The 19,527-nt window shown below is 44.0% G+C and overlaps 1 protein-coding gene across 1 annotated transcript in view; it reads right to left on the bottom strand.

Annotated features, from left to right (window-relative positions):
* Positions 1-19,527, bottom strand: part of ITPKC (inositol-trisphosphate 3-kinase C) — an 89,337-nt gene that overhangs the window by 46,912 nt on the left and 22,898 nt on the right. Inside the window, exon 2 of the mRNA XM_029571897.1 lies at positions 1,495-2,338. Within this exon, the coding sequence (XP_029427757.1) occupies positions 1,495-2,151 (657 nt within the window). The 5' untranslated portion in view covers positions 2,152-2,338. The remainder of the gene's footprint in view (positions 1-1,494; positions 2,339-19,527) is intronic.

Genomic DNA, 19,527 nt, shown 5'->3' with positions numbered 1-19,527 from the left:
CTTGTAAAAACTTAGATAAGATTTTAATATTCACAGCACACATTTCATATATATATAAAAAAAAAAAAAAAGACATTCAAGGACGGAGGTGGATAGTTCATGATTAAAAATCAATCAAAACATTGCAAAGCTGTAATGTGTTGAAAGTTTATGAAACGTTCCACCTTCTCCTTTAAAAATTTTTTGTGATTAACTGATTTTTAAGAACATCTATAAAATCAGAAGTTTTCAACGTTACATAAAAATAAATATTTAATGGGATTATTGGGCATCGTTTAGTGAGTTGGAAATGATTATTTATTGAGTGTTCATTAGGCGTTTATTGGTGCAGAGGAGTTTTTGGTTTGTCAAAATTACTAGAGACATTCTAAAGCCCCCAAAAGGACCTGGGACCCTTATTCTACTCTCCATCACTCCAAAGGCATAATGGGGCAATTTTCCAAACATGTCACAAGCAGTGACCGCAGAAGTCCAAGTCAAGACTACAACAATCAGCATCTCTATTGTGATACCTGCCACACTTTTTCCAGGGAAGTTAAAAAAAACAACCCACCCCCCCCCCCCCTGCCACACACACACACTGCTTGGTACATATGTACTGCAGTCCTATAGCTATAGTTTCACTGGGATTCCTCTCCACATGGTCCAGGAACAGTGCACACCTCCCTATATAACACCCTGAGAAGCAGGGCTGTGATTTACTTTTCACAGGCCCCCAATGTCATAATCCTGAACTCAGGAAAAGGAAACAGACTAAAAAAGCACCCTTCAAGTTTAGGTAATGCTTCACAGGACCCAACTTTAACAAGCAGCTCTTAAGGAAGAAAAAAGTCTGATCAATATTTAACTCAAGGCTGTATGAAATAATTTCCCCCAGCCGTTTATTTTTCGGTATTTAAAATAAAAAAAAAGCAACTTCATGACTAGCAGACCTTGGTCTTTGACATTTCATCTGCCTGAACTGTTTATCCTCAAGTCATAATAATCTTATTCTGGATTCAACACAAGCTGTTGAGACTAACAACTGAAAAGTGTTATTAGACTGAAACAGAAGGATATTTCTTGTAAAGCTGAAAGATTTTAAAGAAGTTAAGATATGTATTCAGCACTGATTTGAGGTGCTCTGAAACAAAGCGCTCTCTCAAAGGACCTTGACAGTGCTATGGAGAGAGTACTCAACTTGGGATAAGAACTTTGTTCTATGGATCTAAATTCTACACCTCAAGCCCTCTCATTCCTAATTACTATTTCCTTTCCTCTGGCAGAAGCCTAACTAGTCAAACAGCCAGATCGTCAACCGATCCGATCCAACTGGTTACAAGTTTTGATCTCCTTCCCTTAAACTAAGAGGCAAAAATAATACCTATTTAAATTTTCTAGACCGAAAATATACTCAGTACTGCTCACCTTTACAGCAGAACTACACAGGAAAGGGATCGAGTTGCTTACTCACAGCAAGATCCTCTCCCCCCCCCCCATAATCCCAGGACTCACCCCGCAGTTGTCCTCGGGGCTCCCCAGCATCGGGTGCAGCTGCTGCCCGTTGAGCTCGGCGTCGCTGCCCGTGAAGTCGTCCTCCGACTCGTCGAAGGAAGAGGCCGAGGAGAGACCGGCCGAGGAACTGCTGGAGAGCTTGCGGAGGAAGAGCGACGGCAGCGGGGAGCCGCCGCAGCCGCTGTCCGAGCAGGGGGACTCCTCGCCTCCTTCCTCCAGCCCGGCCGCCGGAAGACCCGGCGCCGACTCCTCGCGGCTCGGGCTGGGCTCGCGGGTGACGATCAGGCGCGGGATGGGGCCGGAGAAGCTCAGGGTCGGGGGGGCGCCGCCGCCGCCCCCGGGGTCCATCTCGGGTTCCTGCGAGTCATGGCCCTGGCCCGGCCCGGCCCCGCTCCTGCGGTCGCCCGCCGCTTCTTCCTGCAGGCACAGGCGGAGCACAGGAGCGGCGGCCACGGCGGCGCTGTCCCGCACGGCCCTGCGGAGCACCAGTACGGGGGGCTGCGCCCGGCTCTTGCCGTTCCTGGGCGGCTCTTCCCCGCCGGCCGGAGCGCCCCGGATCCTCATTCGTCTGCGGTGCGGAGGACGTGCGACTGCCGCGAGCTGCGAGGCCGCCTGCTCCCTGCCGGCCCCCGGCGAGTAGGAAGTGTTCTGGCCCATCCTCCTCCCGGGCCACGCCTCCTCCGCGCTGACGTCACTGGCGGCCCTTTAAACCGAACCCTGGCGCGGCCGGCTGGCTGGATCCAGGGGCCGCTTACATTCCTCCCCGCACGATTCCCGGACTGCTGGAGCCTTTAATCCCGTCCCGACACGGCAGGGCGGGGCCTTCCAGTAGAGTTTCTGCAACCTAAGCAGGAAACAAAGAAAAGAAAAAACACAGCGATGATCCAGTTTCTCCCAGGTCGTGATTCATGCGGTAATAGGCGGCGTATTATTTTTAATACACGAAATTAGAAAATATTATTGTTCCTTTTAGCGAGAACATGTGCTCTGTGTGTCTCTCGGTGCCAACTGGAGAACAGAGCAAGAGCAATGCAACATTGATCTCTACAAGCACAACATCAGTACCAGCTAGAACAAAAAGTATAATTTGATTATCATATCAAGACTTGCATCATTATTATCCGCTTATTACTATTTATTTTTAAATTTCCGAGGACATTTTAACGAGAGATTTGTCAAACATGAGTTGTTATAGTTACTGAGTTACCTCCTGCTTCTAGCTTCTTCTCTCCCTAGTTCCATTACCCTTGTTTTATTGTAACTTTTAAATCTGCTTATATGTTAAAGTTAATGTTATAACCCCATGTTCCATGTAAACCGATATGATATGATCTGTATCATGAATGTTGGTATAAAAAAGTACTAAATAAACAGGGTCAGACCCCAAAGTCTGTCTATCCCAGGATCAGGTCACAGCAACAATCAGGGGATGCTTGGAGCATGTGTAGAGTTGTACATCTGCAGTCACACCCTTCCAAGTTTCTGGAAGTCATAGTTTAAGAATGCAATGAACCCAGGCTGACAACAGGAGAAGAGGTGTCTATTTATTGTTAAATAGATTAAACACTAGTTAAATTAAAAAAAAATAAGTCAGACTAATTACAAATCTGAAAGCTAATTCTCCTCAATAACTCCTAAAATTATCAATCTAAGTAGTAGATCGAGAAGTAGCCCATGCACTTCCACATGTAAATAGCTAAAACGTAGACCAATGTATAAACATTGTTTGCCTAATTGTTTCCTCCTCTGCCTTTAAGCTTCCAGCTCAGTAGGAACTGGCATTTTTGGGCAATGGCACCATAAACTTGAAAGCACAGTTGCCTGTGGATTTTCTCCCTTGTTTAAATCCCATCCTAATTCACTTAGCCAGAGTCTTCTTCCGCTGATGGCCAGACCCCAGGACTCCTTCTGGAACCCTAAAATAATGGGCCCTGTAAAATGACTAGGAATCTCTCCTCAAGGGCTGTGAGCACTGACCTAGACAGCAGACTTAAGTCAGGAATCAATTCCAGGTCCTCAACATCCCATGAACACTGAGCCAAACAAGAAATGTAATAGAGGAAAAAGCCAAGACTAAAAACAAGGCCAACAGAAAGCGACGTAGCCGATACACAAGTCCATAATATAGAAACAGTAAATGACAACAGAAAATGTTTTCATGGAAAGGGTGTAAGATATGGAATGTGCTCTCAGTGGAAGTGGTGGAGAAAAAACAAACAAACTACCAGAATTCAAGAAGGCATAGGCTAAACACAGAGGCTGCCTAGGATGGTAATGAAGCACTGGGGTAATCTGCCAAGAGTGCAGTTACAAACCAGAAAATCATTAATGGGCCTGAGCCTACCTCCTTAGAGCTTCATCTCATGACCCCTAATTTCATCCTTGTAAGTACCAGGTCCAATATCACCCCCATCACCATTTGTCTGAGTGGAGCTCCTTGGAAGGCATCCACAATCGCTCTACTTCTCTCCAATTTAGCAGATGGGATACTCCAAAACACATCTGGCAGCTTAAAATCTCCAACTAATGACACCTCCCCCTTCATGCTTATCTTTTGAATTTCAGTCGGCTCTTACCTCTAAATCGGATCTGGAGACTACACATGCAATTGCCTCTTTCCAAAGAGCCTCCTCTTTTCCTGCACCCCCGACTTCCAGTCACTTTGATATTTTTTATATAAAGAGCTACTCCTCCCCCTATTAAGCCATACCCATCTTTTAGGATGACCACAGCCTAGTATGGCAGTATCCCATTCATGAGACTCACTGAACCAGGACTTTACGACTGCAACAATCTCCCCACCTGCCTCCACCATTAGAGTTTGCAGTTCTGGTGTTTTACTGCACAGGCTATGATCCTTTGGGGTCATGCATTTTGCACTATTACTTTGTGATTTGCTTATACTCCGTATAGCCTTATTACCTGCTCACTTCTACCTATTGATCAAGTAGACTAATACATTCATTACTCCCATAATTTCCTCCACAGTTTTCTTTTGTTTCTTAGGGGATAACATCCTAAATCCATGGACTTTGGTCTGCCACTCCCCCTCCTGCTATATGAATCTCTCACTTAATATTTTTCCCAGACACTGAAAGATGTAAGCCATCAATCATAACCTGATGAGCCTAGCTGGCATTGCTGCTTTAAATATCAGAGTTTCTTGAAAAACAGCTAGGGAAGTAATATAAAAAAAAAAAAAAAACCACACAGCTGTAAAATATCAAGTTATACGTCTGGAGTCCATGGGATCGATGTGTTTCAAGGGGCAGTTTTTTTTGTTTTTTTTATTAAACTTTACACTTTTTTATAAAGATACACACAATCTATGCGCACATAACATCTGAACTACACAAAAAGTAAATAACAAATTTCTGCATTTTCATTTGTGTTACCTAAGAAAATATTCTATAACAGTAATTACAGAACCTAACTGTAAAGAAATAAAGGAGCAATATATTCATGACACTATAAAATACTAAGAATTGTCTCAACCGTATCTAAATATTTACATTCTCCCCTAAGAGGTGAAATTTAGGAGTCAAGATATGAACGCAGTTGTTCTGGATAACTAATAAAACTGCCCCTCTTTGGTAAATCCTTGGGGCAGTTTTATTATTTGAAGTGCAAATATAAAAACACACACACATACTAGGGCAATAAACAGGAGAAATTGAAACCAATTCTCATTTTCTTTTTACCATTAACACATTTCTGCAGCTTTTTAGTCTAAAACAGGGGTGGCCAGCTCTGGTCCTCCAGTGCCACAAATAGGCTTGGTTTTCAGGATATTCACAATAAATATGCATGAGATGTATGCAGTGCCTTCACTATATGCAAATCTATCTCATGCATATTTATTGTGGATATCCTGAAAACCTGACCTGTTTGTGGCTCTCAAGGTCCAGAATTAGTCACCCCTGCTCTAAAAGATCACATGATTGAAGTCATGATTCTGAATAAGCACAAGTTACATATTTACTTTTTAAAATCTTGCCTTGTACAGTGAATTTAATGCCATCTGTAGACAGAGCTAGAAGTACACTGGAACTATTTCAGTCCAATAACTAGTATTTCACCAGTGGTGAGTGCTGGTGGCCTAATAGTTAAAATAATGGACCGGAAACCAAAAGAGCTGGGTTCAAATCCTGCTTCTGCCACTGATCTTAGCAACACATTACCACCAACTGCCTCAGATATCCATCTCTAGAGCAGTGGTTTTCAACCTTTTTTCATTTGGGATACACCTGACAGATTGTTCTCACATGCGAGACACTCTGCTCATTATAACCTATGGCGGAATAAAAAAAAGCATAAAAAAAAGCTCCATTTTACTTTTATTGTTAAGAATAACACAAGGGAAAAATAAGAGTACTCTCTCTGAACATAAATTATATAAATAGTAAACCTCCCATACCAGAACAGCACCAACTTCCAGCACTCAAAACAGTAACCACCTTACCTAAGAAAAGGCAACACTGAAAACATTACACCAGGTCTTAAAACTCCAATACTCTGTTGGGAAAATAGAACAAGCCCTACCCAGAAACTACATGCAGCAGAATATCTCACCTCAATCACATGTGCAGACCCTTACCTAACAGAATAGAGAGACCATAAAGCATAAATAGAAACATGCAGTCAAAAAGTGAACTGGAAATCGCAACAAGCCAGAGTCTCTGTATGCAGTGCAACAAATGAAAGAGAAATCACCAATCCTCAATAAAGCAAGAAATATAAAATCAATAGCATTAAAACCATACTAATAAAAAGAACAGATTTCAAAACATGAATGGAATATCCAATAATTAAAAACTCATATTAAAATTTTCTAGACATCAATAAAATATTTCAGAACAGTAGACACAAAGACCCAATAATTAAAAATAAGGAAATGCTCTGTTCTCCATACCTGGAAACGTTCAATTTCCAGATGCCGTGAGATTGTTGTGAATTAGGAGGAGGAGGGGGTGCTTGCAAATTTCTCTCAGTCACACACAAGCTTGCTCTCTCACTTCTAGGCTCTGTGTTACACACATGCTTTCTCTTATACACACAGGCTCTTAATCATACAAACATGCTCTCACACATACAGGTGCTCAATTACACAAACAAGTTCTTAATCACACACTTATATACACGCTGTCAGTCACACACAATCTCAAACACATATGCTCGCTCACTCACTCTCTCCCTCCACTGAACAACTAGCGGCAGCAACAGCAGCCTCCTCTTCCAGCCCTCACGTCCTTGAGAAAGGAGTCCCATTGGCCACAGGGACTGATGTTGCTCCTCGTTTTGCTCCGGGCCAGTGTTGCTGCTCTTCAAGCCAGCAGTGCAGAGACTTTACCTGTCAGGCGGGCCGATACAGTAAGAACGCGGGAGAGCGGGCGAACACCAGCTCCTGTGCGCGGGGAGGTGCACAGAAAAGCAGTTTTTACTTCTTTTCTGTGCACCTCCCCAGCGCCGGCAGAAATTAATGCCCATCTTTGGGTAGGCACTAATTTCTTAAAGTAAAATGTGCGGCTTGGCTATTACCCCTTACTGAATAAGGGGTAAAGCTAGCGCATCCAAAAGCCGGCTAACAGTGCGCTCAGTCGGTGCTGTACTGAATCGGCCCGATCGTCTCTTCTTACCATGTTCACAGCCACTGCACTCCATCTCCTCTTCCGGGCCGTGGGGGCAGAAGAAGAGACCGTGCTGGTGCTACTGACTCCTGCCGTGTTCTGCCCAGGCTATAGTTCCATTTCGCTGGAGCAGGAGACCCGGTTGAGAACCACTGCTCTAGAGGAAGGGGCTCACTTTACTTCTATGTAATCATTTATACAGAGCCCTAGTTGAAGGCACTATATAAATGCCAAAGGAAGAAATCTTTTGCCCCATTAAATTTTTAATTGAAGAGTTACTCATATCTGTCCTCAATAAGAATAAAAGATTACCAGTGAAGCTGACTGTTGTGACAAGCTAGCTAGTCAGTGTTGCTGACCTCCACCTGACTGTTGAGTCTTCTTTCCAATGATGACTCACCCTAATTACTAAATTACTGGTAATCACTTTGCAGGGGGTGTAATTTACATTTCTGAGGCACATTTTCAGTCAAGTCTCTGAAACTAGTTTCTCTTAAGGATTCAAGCGATGAGCTGTGGATTTACAGAAATTCAGCTTCTGCAGTTGGAAAATATGGCTAGAAGTTCTCTCTCCTGTACCTCAGCAAGCTCACCCTCCCAGACTAGCAATAACTAGTTATCCAGCAGTTTTCTTATCACACAAATAATCAGAAGAGAATCTAATAATTTGGTATCTTATTTTTTAGAGAAACGGGGGGGGGCAGCATCCTGCTCCCGTGATTAACAGGATTTGTCACTGTTATACAGTCTCTCACCTCTAGGTCACAGGTTCAAATCCAGCACAGGTCAATAGATACAACGTGCCCTAGGTGAAACGAGTTGGCAGTCTCAGTCCAGGTCCTCTAGCAAAAATCATTCAAATCCACGAATTCTGCTGTTTACCTTGTCACTGGCTCTTGACAAGGACAGGAGACAGAGAACCTTCTTCTGGTTTGCGGTTTCAAATATCTATAGAAACTTGGTTTCACCCCTCAGGAATTTTTGTAAGACTTATCTCCAACAGGAAGTTTTGATTGCACCAATGAAACTATGCCTCTGTTCCTCAAATGTACAGTCAGTGCTTTTGGATGGTGCAACATTCACACAGCACTGGCACTGTAGTTTTGAGAGCTGGAAATGAGCAAGTCTCTGACTTATAAAAGGACAAAACGACAGCTGGATATATTTCCTCAGAAAAAAGTCTCCCAACTGACTGGAGTAACACACACACACACACACTCTCTCAAAAGCTTTGACAAAACTCGTGTGCATAGAAATAAGAAGTTACACACTGTGGTTATAAGTGCTTAAGTGGATTGCTTAATTTCATAAAACACAAACACTTGGCCACAATCCCCCCCCCCCCCCCCAAAAAAAAAAAAAGGCAATAGGGGGCATGTTAGAAATGTATGCACATAACTTATTTTCAGAAGTTACAAGCATAAACGACAGGTTTAGACACGGAATGTTCCAAAGTTTTGCAAACAGTATGTGTCTCGTGGATATTTAGCTGCATAGCCCAATTATCCAATCCCCGTCTATTTGCCAATCTTGTTTTTGAAAATCAGATTGTGTGCGCTGGAAATGACATGGATAAAACTTTGCAGGCAGGCACACTACTGAAAATTCACCCCACATTTTTGTTTGAATGGGAAGTTTAAGCCTCTCAGTTTGGCCAGGGTCAACTATTTTATCTTCTTCCTCCCCCCCAATGGAGTCGGAGACCGGGCATTAACCATATTGTACAGGTTCTCAGTCTCAAAAAGGCTAAGAAAGGACAGTCCTCAGTTTGGATTAGAGTAAAAAAAAAAGCCTCAAGTCCAACTGGACAAATAGCATTTGAGAGTTTTTTTTTAGGGGAAAGAGGTGGTGATTTGGAATTCCGTTTACATAATACTGAATACTGTTTTTCAAGACAAACTATTTGAGAAAATGTGTCTCTCCTCGATATGAGTGCATTTTTACTTGTACAGGGGGGGGAGGGGAGGAACGCACTTCAATGGATACAAACATTACTTCTGTGTAAATAATTTTCATAAGCAAGCTGCATACAAAATATTCCTAGTCAGGGCTGAATTTAAGATTACAGCACCCAGAGGCAGGCCTAAGGGTGAAAGGTATCTGGCCCTATTCCTGGTAAAAATATGTTCACTGGATTATGTTCTCACATTAAAGTTGTTACATTCTAGAGCCAGGAGGTCCATATTCAATAGGACAGGTAATGGACAAAATTATCCGGCTAAAATTAGCTGCATAACTTATTCCATATATTCAGCAGGATAAATGTCCTGTTGAATATACCAGCCTAAAGTTATCTGGCTACAAACAGTCCATGATAGTCCTCGTGGGCGAATCCCTAGCTACAGGTGCTCCTCAAACACAAAAAAGGGACCAACAGATACCCAACCAAGTGCCAACAGGTATAACAGAAGGGGAGACAGCCTGAACCCGCCCTAGGCGGGGAGAGGTGGGTTCTACACCTCAAACAGGTTCCGAAGGACAGACTGGCCAAACCTACTGTTGTGTCAACCATCCCTGTCCAAACAATAGTGAGATGTGAACGTGTGGAGAGAACACCACACCGCAGCCTTGCAGATCTCCACAGAAACTACCATGGCTCTGTCAGAATGAGCCTTGACATAACCCCCAAGATGCAATCCTGCCTGGGCGTAACAGAAGATGAAATCTGCTAGCCAAGTGGATAGTGTTTGTTTGGCAACAGCAACACCCAACCTATTCCCATCAAAAGAAATATAAAGTTGGGTGGACTGTCTATGGGCTTCTGTCTGCTCCAAATAGAAGGCTAAGGCTCACTTGCAGTCCAAACTATACAGTGCTTGTCCGCCTTGGTACAAATAGGGCCTTGAAAATAAGGTTGGCAGGGTCAACTGGTTAAGATGGAAGTCTGTTACCACCTTAGGCAGGAACATAGGGTGTGTAAGCAAGACCAGTGTGTCATGATACAACTTAATGTAAGGTGGATAAGTCACTAAGACATGCTGAGGTGACAGCCATCAAAAATATGATCTTCCAGGTCAGGTACTTCAGTGGCTTAAAAGGAGCTTTCATCAGCCAAGCTAATACCATGTTGAGGTCCGAAGACACAGCAAGAGGCCTTAGGGGAGGCTTCAATGGAAGCAGGCCTCACATGAAGCACACAACTATAAGCTGTACAGAGATGGGCGTATCATCTACACCATGGTAGTATGCGCCAACTGCACTAAAATGAACTAAGTTGGTTTTTAAGCCAGCTTCCAATAGGTGTAGAAGGTAATCAAGCAGTTTTTAATATGGGATAGGAGAATGTATCTAGGGCCTTCTGCTCACACCACATGGAAAACTTCCTCCACTTCAGTCCATAGGACTTGCTAGTGGAAAGCTTTCTAGAAGCCACTAGGACCCAAGACACATCCTCCGAGATCGAGTGGTTGCAGAATTAACCTCTCAACATCCAGGCTGTGAGCGACAGGGCCTGGAGATTGGGATACCACAACCTGCCTTGGTTCTGCATGATGAAATCTGGGGAAGTGCCCAGACTGATTGGTCTCTGGATGGACAACTCCCATAGGAGTGGAAACCAGACCTGTCTAAGCCAATGAGGGGCTATGAGAATCATAGTCCCCTTCTCCTTGCAAAGCTTCAAAAAAGTCTTTGCCACTAAGGGAATCTGAGGATACTCGTACAGAAGACCCTTGCCTCAATGGTGGGCAAGGGCGTCAGAGGCTAGTTTGCCATCTGACCTGTACAGGGAACAGAATAGAGGCACCTTCCTGTTGCAAGGGGACGCAAATAGATCCACATCCGGGCTCCCCCAGCAGCAAAATATCCGATTCGATATCCCCTGGTCCAAGGACCACTCATGGTGTCTGAAGGCACAACTCAGTGTCTGCTACTACGTTTTCGGTTCCGTATATGGCCTGGAGCACCATCCTGTGGGACAGGCCCATGATCTGGACCACTTCCTGACCCAGGAGGAATGATCCCATATCTCTCTGCTTGTTGACATACCACATAGCTACCTGGTTGTCAGTTTGGATCAGGTCAACTTTGTTGGTAGGCCGATCTCTGAAAACCCATAGCACGTACTGGATCACCTGACATTCTAGAAGTTAATTTGACAACTACTTTCCTAAGCAGACCATAGAACCTGTGTGCTGAGCCCATCTACATGAGCTCCCCAGCCCAGTGTGGATGCATCCTTGGTTAGGACAGTTTGGGTAGGAGGACTTTGAAAAAAAGATCCCCAATCCAGATTTGAAAGTACCCACCACCAGGACAATGAGTCTCGGAGCGATGGGGTGACTCGGATGCAGTCCTGGAGGTTCTGCATGGCTTGGAACTGCTGCAACCTCTGGGTCCATTGGGCTTTGTGCATATGTAATCATGCCAAGGGAGCGACATGGACGGTTGCAGCCATATGACACAACAGCCTCAACATGTGCCAAGCTGACATCTGCTGGCTCTGCTGTGATGGTTGTCAAAGTGATGGCCCTTTGACAAGGCAGGGAGTCTTGGCTTGAGTCATGTCTAACAGGGCTCCTATGAAATCCAAATTGTGGTGATGAGCTGAGATGGGACTTAGGGTAGTTGATGACGAACCCTAGCGACCACAACACCCAGATGGTCAAGTGCATGGATCGGATGGCCTCTGCCTGAGATGTGCTCTTGACCTGTCAATCATCCAAATAGAGGACAACATGCATCCCCAGCCTACGGAGGTGCACCACCACCACAGCCAGGCATTTTATGAATACTTGTGGGGCTGACGCCAGCCGAATGGCAACACCCAGTACTGGAAGTGCTGTTTTCCCACCACAAATCGGAGATACTTCCTGTTATTGGGGAAAATATCGATGTGAGTGTGTGCATCCTTTAGATCAAGGGAGCATAGCCAGTACCCTTTTTGTAAAAAGGGGGATCAAGGTGCCCAGGGAAACCATCTTGAACATTTGTTTTTTTTAGAAAAGTGTTCATGGCCCTTAGGTCTAGAATGGGACGGAGTCTTCCTGTTCTCTTTGGTATCAGGAAGTACCTGAAGTAGAATCCCACCCTCTATACCCTGGTGGAACACGCTTGACCGCTCTGGTCGTTAAGAAAGGAGAGTTCTGTGCCTGGCACTGTGCATCGACTGGTACCGGTGGCGATGCTTCTTCGGCTTCCCTTGATGCTCGGCCTGGTCCTTCCAGACGAGAAACCAGACATCCTCAGCCTGGAGGAGATTGATGGTGGACAGTCTCTGGCACCCCTATCTGCCAATGGTACCGACAGTCCTGCAGATGTCAATGGCATGGTGTCCATCAGTGCAGCTTCAAGGACCATCGATGCCAATGCCACCAATGACGATGCCTGGTCTTCTTCAGCTCAAAGAGCTGCTCCATCTTGTCGAGCCAATCTTCAAAGTTCCTTCAGGGTCATTTGTGCACACAAGCAGCAACCCTGGATGTCATGTGATGCCCCCAGGCAGAGTTCACATATCTCATGTGTGTCCATAATGGACATGGTCCTCGGGCACTGGGAGCATTGGCAAAAAAAAAAAATGGACGTGGCCATAATGGGGCAAAATCGAAACTGATGGCGGTGGACAGCAAAGCACCGCTGCCGCAGGGGAATAGACCGTGAAAGGAAACTTACTAGAAATGTTGAAAACTGTTACTAGGAACACTACAGGGAAGCTCCAAGAGTGCCCCGGCATAGAACACTACGAAAAAAACCAAAAGCCACAGTGAGCTCACTCACACCACGATACTTACAGCTCTGCGGAGAAAGAGAGTCTAGAGAGGGGCCCCGCTGTTCTCTGACAACTAGAGGTCTCTCTCTAGCTAATCTCTCCCAAAGAAGCTGGCAGGTGAAACATGGCTGAGTCAGGAGACTCAGTTACATTGACCTCAAAATATTAATTGAAAGTTTGAATGTATTTGGTTTTCAATATTTGTGTACTTCAAATCAAGTTTACAATTTTAAAAAAAAGACACAAACCTCTTGGATTGAGTTTTAAATCAAGATTGGATGCACCGGTTTATAAATTAAACTCTTAGATTTACAACATTTTTGCTCTGATATCTGTTCCTCGCTTTTCCTTGTTGATTTTATGTAAGACCACACTGCATACATCTAGTAGTGGTACAGAAATGATTTGTAATAGTAGACAGCAGGTTGCATGGAAACATAAGAATGCCCGAAATTACTGGAAGATTTTTTTCCTTAAAAAAAAAAAAAAAAAAAAAAGCCAAAATATTTTTACACAAGTTTGTAAGGCACCACACTTTAGCGCTGTGCTCCTTTGGGAAGTGGTTAACCTAGCCAATTTTTTGGCTTGCCAAAATAAAAATCTGTTTTATTTGCCTTTTTTCTTTTATGGTTTCAACATGAAAACTGAAGCAGGTAAAGTTAGCCCTGGATCATCGTGACGAGAAACTATCCTCCCCAAAACCAAGTCCTAGGAATACACAGAACTAGTGAGAAAGGCGGCCTGTTTGTGCATCCTTTGCCATCTCAGTTTCAGGAATACTTGCATCCTCAGGCCCAGGCAGCTGGTCAGGACTCCAAAAAGTTAACAAGAAACTCTTTATGCTTACCAAGGACAGGGGTATGATCTTTATTACTGCTGATTACATTCAGTTCTCTACTGGACTCAAACTACGGAGGCCAAAAGCCCAGATTAGGATTCAGAGAGGCTTGAATAAAAGGCAACCCCCATTGCTGAAGTTCTTCCTTCTTCTCCTAGAGTTTATTGGGCTTAGTGGGCGAGGCTGGGCATTCAGCCAGGCAGTTGGGAATGAATTAATATGCCAAGGAGAGAAACACTTTGATGCATGCATTTTCACCATGAAGGTTGCCTCTCTCATAGGAAGTCTCATAAATGGCACCCTTCTGTTTGGCTGTGCATGCGCTTTGATGAGGGGCGGTCACAAGTTACTGAGCTGGCTATATGGAGCAGATTCAGCACACTACTAAGCAGAAAAATAATCAGGACCCCCCCACACTAACATTTTTAGCTGGATGTACTAAAGGGTTTTCCCCCATTTTGGGTCTACAGAAAAAAAGCTTAGTACACCTGGTCTTTAATGCTACCCATTTTTTGATGTTAATCCACTCCTGCTTATACCTCACAGAATAATTCTTCCATCAGGCAGAATATTTCATAAAACATTAGTTCTCACTTAAAAAAAACCAAACAAAAAAAAACAAAAACCTACAAAGAACCAGTCTGACCTGGAAACACACAGAATCTGAAAATTGTGACTGTAAATCCAAAAATGTGAAACTGCATATATAAAAAAGTGTAAATCATAATCTAAAAGGGGAAAGGCAAAGCATATCCCTGACTGGGGGAGGATTTACGCTTCCCTGATAGTCCATCTGAATGCATGGAAATAAAAAGTTAAATATTTATTAATCACCTTACAGATTTAAAAGAATCACCCAAAGTGACGTACAACCTATAAAATCAAACATTTAATATGTAAGGCAATATCTTCCAGTGCTATCCTGGTAGGGGAAGGAACTACTAACAGATGCAACCGAGAAGAGTTAAGGGAACTCTGTATGGCATCAGATCAGCCAAATACTGAGGGAAACCTCTACTCATGATCTTATAAAAACTAATCCTTAAAAATGCTTCTCACAGCAATTTGGCAACTAATGCAATTTTAACAGTGGAGTGACCACCCCACTTCTTAGCCCCCAAAATCAATTGGCAGCCAACTTGCTCTGAAGTCTCACTGCACAGCCCTGATATAGGGAATTATAGTAGGCACAATGCGATAGTATCGTAGAATGTACTACATAGTCTAAATCTCTCATCTAATGCAAAAATTGTAAAGGAATCATGAGCAAACCATAGAGTTTAGAATTACGGTAAGCTTGGTTTCCAAAACATTTTTAGGACAGATTACAACTCCTGATACGATGAGAAACAAGTGAAAGGACACTTAGCTCTCCCTATCCAAAGAACTTTTGTTTTGGCCAGATTCAATTTTAAATTTGTGCTTGTCCAATGCCAAACAGTGGTTTAATCCTGTCTAGTCAACGGCATCTACATAATCAGTCAACACTACTAACTGAACGTCATTTGCGCATATGTAGCAACTAAAACCTTATTCTCGGATCAAAGTGGCTAAAGGTGTCAGATACAGGTTACGCCCTGCGGCATGCCATGACAGTTTCAGGACAGAAACTGTTTGTTCCCACATAACTTTAAAAGTTTTTGGTTTTAACAAATATGATTAAAACCATTACAAGGCCATTTGCTCCAATCCCAAATCTTGCAATCATAAGATAAGTGGTTGATAGTGTCAAATGCAGAACTCCTAATGAGTGCCTCTCTCCGAGTCCGACTTTGTCTGGATTTCATTTGTCAATGTCACAGAATAAGTTTGTTACAAAACCAGATTTAAAACATTTGCTTTCAACAGGAAGTCAGTTATTTGATAATAAGACCTTTTCTGTAAGTCTGGGAAAAATAAATAAATATAAAAATTTAAAAAAGGGCTCAAGGTCCTCTGGCTCTCAACCAAACAACTAGGTGTAGATGAATCAGGACGCCTTCTGTACATAAGATGGCCATGAGTATTGCCATCACTTGGAAATACTCAGCGGCACCATGGCATGTTCAAGAAGAAGGGCTCTAAAAATAAAATGGCGCTGGCCATCCAGTGCTCCCTCCATGTGACAGGGGCCAGCCAATGGCATGGATACCCTGTCACATGGTAAGGGCAAAGGCCATCGGCGCCATTTTTATTAGTGGCAGCCGATGGCCCGAGAGCGGGAGATCGCTCCCGGGACCCCCACTGGACCACCAGGTACCTGTAAAATGTTTTTGGGGGAGTCGGGAAGGTGCGGGAAGCTAAGGGATTAGTTTTAAAGGGTCGGGGTGGGTTTTTTGTTTATCGGCTCGGGCGCAGCCGATAAACAAAACCATGATCGGGCCGGATGAAAAAAAAACAAACAAAAAAAACAACCCACTATGTGAAACGGAACCGGAATCTTGCATAGTTTGCGAGTCCCCCACATTCTAGTGCACAAGAGCAGACCAGGACTGGGGCCACCCAAACATCTCTCAAATATATTTCATTGTAGATATTGCAACCCTTTATATAGCCTGCAGGATTCAAGCACCACTGGGAGTGCACATATGGTTTTCAAAAATGTTTTCCCAAAACTAAAATCGACAGACAGTATAACCAAAAATAAGCACGTCTGCAACAATTTGGACGGCCGATGCAATAAACTCCTGAGCGCCAGAAACACACATTTCTCCCACTGCTCTGAAAGGGTTGCCACCTTTTCCATGAAGCAGGACCGGACACTTGGGGTGGGGTTGCAGTCACTCCCTTTTCTTCCCTTTTAAAATCAAGCCTTGATTTTTTTTCCCTAGACAGAATCTGCCTGCCTGTCTTTGGGGGCTCAGGTTCGACCGGCCTCTTCCTCCGCAACTCCCAGCAGGACAGGGCGAAGCAGCAACGGGTTCGGCACAACTAAATTACCTTTAGTTTAGAGATGGGCTGCACCACGTGGGGACGTAGGAGGAGGTCAACTCCACAGCTGTGGGAGATGCAGGAGAGGAGAGGAAAACGAAGCCCCGAAAACAGGCAGGTGATTGGAGCACTGCCAGGTTGCCACCACCGATTGGCCCTTGGCCTTGCCTAACCGGGTTTTACAGTGCTCTGCTACCCTTGTACAACAGGCTGGAAAACTGGGCTGTCCTGTCCAAAACTGGGTGGTTGCAATCTGAGCACAGGGTGACCAATCTCATTTGAATGCTGCATCGGGCGCACAGGGGATGTAACCTGTGAGTGCGTTAGGAAAACGCACCTTTTTTTTTTGCGTCAGCCTCTCAAGCAGTAGAAATGTTTAAGTTCACAACATGGGGTTCTGTGAAAGATTCTTTGTTTACAGTTCTGCTCATCTTTTTGAGAGTAAATAGCTACAGGATATCAGGCTGTGGTTAGAGAGAGAGAGAGAGAGAAATTCACATAGAGTGAGCAAAACATTACAAAGCAGCATACAAGAACCAGGAGACAATGCAGTGAAAAGCCACAGCTACTTGACTGTGTGCCAAAAGTTGCTGCTGCAGCCAAGTTTTTCACCGCTGGGAAAAAAAAAAAAAAAAGCAATTGGATCAGTTTTGGTTTTTTTTTTAAAGCCTTGGTTACATTTGGTCAAATTAAAGACAAAAATCCCCATTTCCTAAGGCTCTCTTATGGGCCAAATGGGTCCAGGCTCAGTTAGTTCTGCTTTGATCTGACCCAGTATGGCACTTCTTATGTTACGATAACTAATTGCTCCCATTTGCCCTGTCTTCATTTTGAAACATTGCAGGTCGGTCACTTTTGTTTGTACTTCTACTATAACATATTTGCATACACTGGAAACCCAGAGTATGCAAATCTTTCGTGCCTGTACTGAAGACTGAGTAGGTTTCCATCTAGCTCAAGGTTGGGAACATCGGACCATTCTTTCCCTTGATGACAGCAGCAGCTTCAGCTCTGCAGTCCTGTCGCCTGCCATAGGAACCCAGTAAATAAAAACGGGGGAGGGGAGTAGGAATTTCAATTTCCTCCACACCCCCCCCCCCCCCCCCCCGAATGACTTTTCCTATTAGAGGGCCCATTTTGCAGGGAGCAGGTATTTGATTTCTTCAGCAGTAATTTCTGCAAGCACTGCTGTTCTTGGAAATGCAGTAGCAAAGGCTACAAATTCTCTTGTTATAGTGCCCCACATGTTCCATTTAAAACTAAGATTAGTCACCAGCCTGACTGATTACAGCGGTGTCCCGTGAAACCATGAGCTCAGCCTGTGCCAGTGAAACAGAATGCGGCTTCTGTTACACACACACACACAAAACACATTCACCTACAAGATTTTCAAACTTGTCCTCTTCTGGAGAAACTTACTTGGTATTTTTTTTTTTTTTTTTTTTTTTTTGACTACCTGTTTTCAGTACCTAAAGGGTACGCCAAGGAACGCATTTACATCATGACTCTCTATTGTATTTTTGGCAATTTTCCGTACACCCCAACCACCCACAAACTGAAAGGAGGAAAAGGGGAAAGTATTAGAGTCAGCTCATGCAGGAGGGGGAATTCTTCTGTAAAATAAAAAGTTACATAAAGCAAAGAGGCTGGGGAAATTCTGAAATGTTTTAAAAATCACAACAAAAATAGAGTTGTACCAATTGTAAAAATCTTAGATCAAACATGACTTTGGCTTACACTAACTGGCATGTGACAGATGGCAGGTCACACACTACGAGGACCAATCTGATCTCAGTGTGAGATGTCATTTGGGAGGAGGCCCAGTACAAGGGTAGTAGGTGCCCTAAGTCAGTCTTCACTCGACACCCTTCTCCTCTTACATCAATCTACCAGCAGTGGCTCTTGCAGAGAGAGCATCACCCCCTCTCATCTCCACTCAGCATCAGTCTCTCTAGCCCTGCACCCACTGCCAGTATCCCTCTTCCATTGTCCCCCCTAGTGTCCAGCTTCCCTCCTCTCTCTTATGCACCCCCTGCCAGCACAATAATGTTACCCCAGTCTTTTCCCCATTTTGACAGTGCCCAGCATAATCCTCTCTTCACATCACCCCCACAGCACCCTCTCCATACCCTCCCCCAAAAATCACTTTCCCTCTCTCCCCCGACTCCTAATGTTTATAGCTCAAGGCTTTCTCCTCTTCAGCTGCTGCAGGGAGGAGTTCCACCAATGACTTCTGGACACCTACTCTTATACTGCTGGTGGGACAAATTCTGACAGAATCCCTATGAAGTTACTACAAGCATTTTTAAAATTCACAGGCTGGTAAGTGATGTTCTGACTGCTCATCTTGAAATGCATGAGACACAAAGAACTGGTCCATACGTTTTAAAATGCTTGCATTTCATGCCTTAAGTAGGTGGATGGCACTCTGAGGTATCTGGGTTTTGCTACCCCCAAATTTTGACACTAGGCCAGTGGTATTCACCTCCAGCCTTCAAGGGCCCCTAACAGGTCAGGTTTTCAGGATGGTCCTACACAGAAGATAAATATGCACGAGATAGATCTATATACACAACTGAGGTATGGGACATGCAAATCTCTCTCATGCATATTTATTAGGGTTATTCTGAAAACCTGATCTGTTTGCAGTCCTTGAGGACTGGAAGAGAATGCATTGCCCTAGGCGATCACCCAGTTCACTTAATGGAAGAAGCTATCCTATTTGGGAAATGCAGAAGAAAGCCACACAAAGCTTTTAATGTTCCCAGCTGGATGAAGTGAAACTCTTCCAAGGTGCTAGGTGTAATTGTCAGGGAGAAGAAAAGTGGCAAGAAAAAAAGAAAAATGGAGGATTTGAAGGAAACAAGGAACAACCTCGAAGTAATAAGCTACCCTAGCATAGCATCATAATTCTGGCTAAATCTTCAACAAATAGTGCAAGCTTGCACTAG

This window comes from Rhinatrema bivittatum, chromosome 11 (assembly GCF_901001135.1).
Source record: "Rhinatrema bivittatum chromosome 11, aRhiBiv1.1, whole genome shotgun sequence".
Lineage (NCBI taxonomy): Eukaryota > Metazoa > Chordata > Amphibia > Gymnophiona > Rhinatrematidae > Rhinatrema > Rhinatrema bivittatum.
Note: the sequence above shows the minus strand (reverse complement) of the source record. Positions and strands in the feature narration are given on the sequence as shown.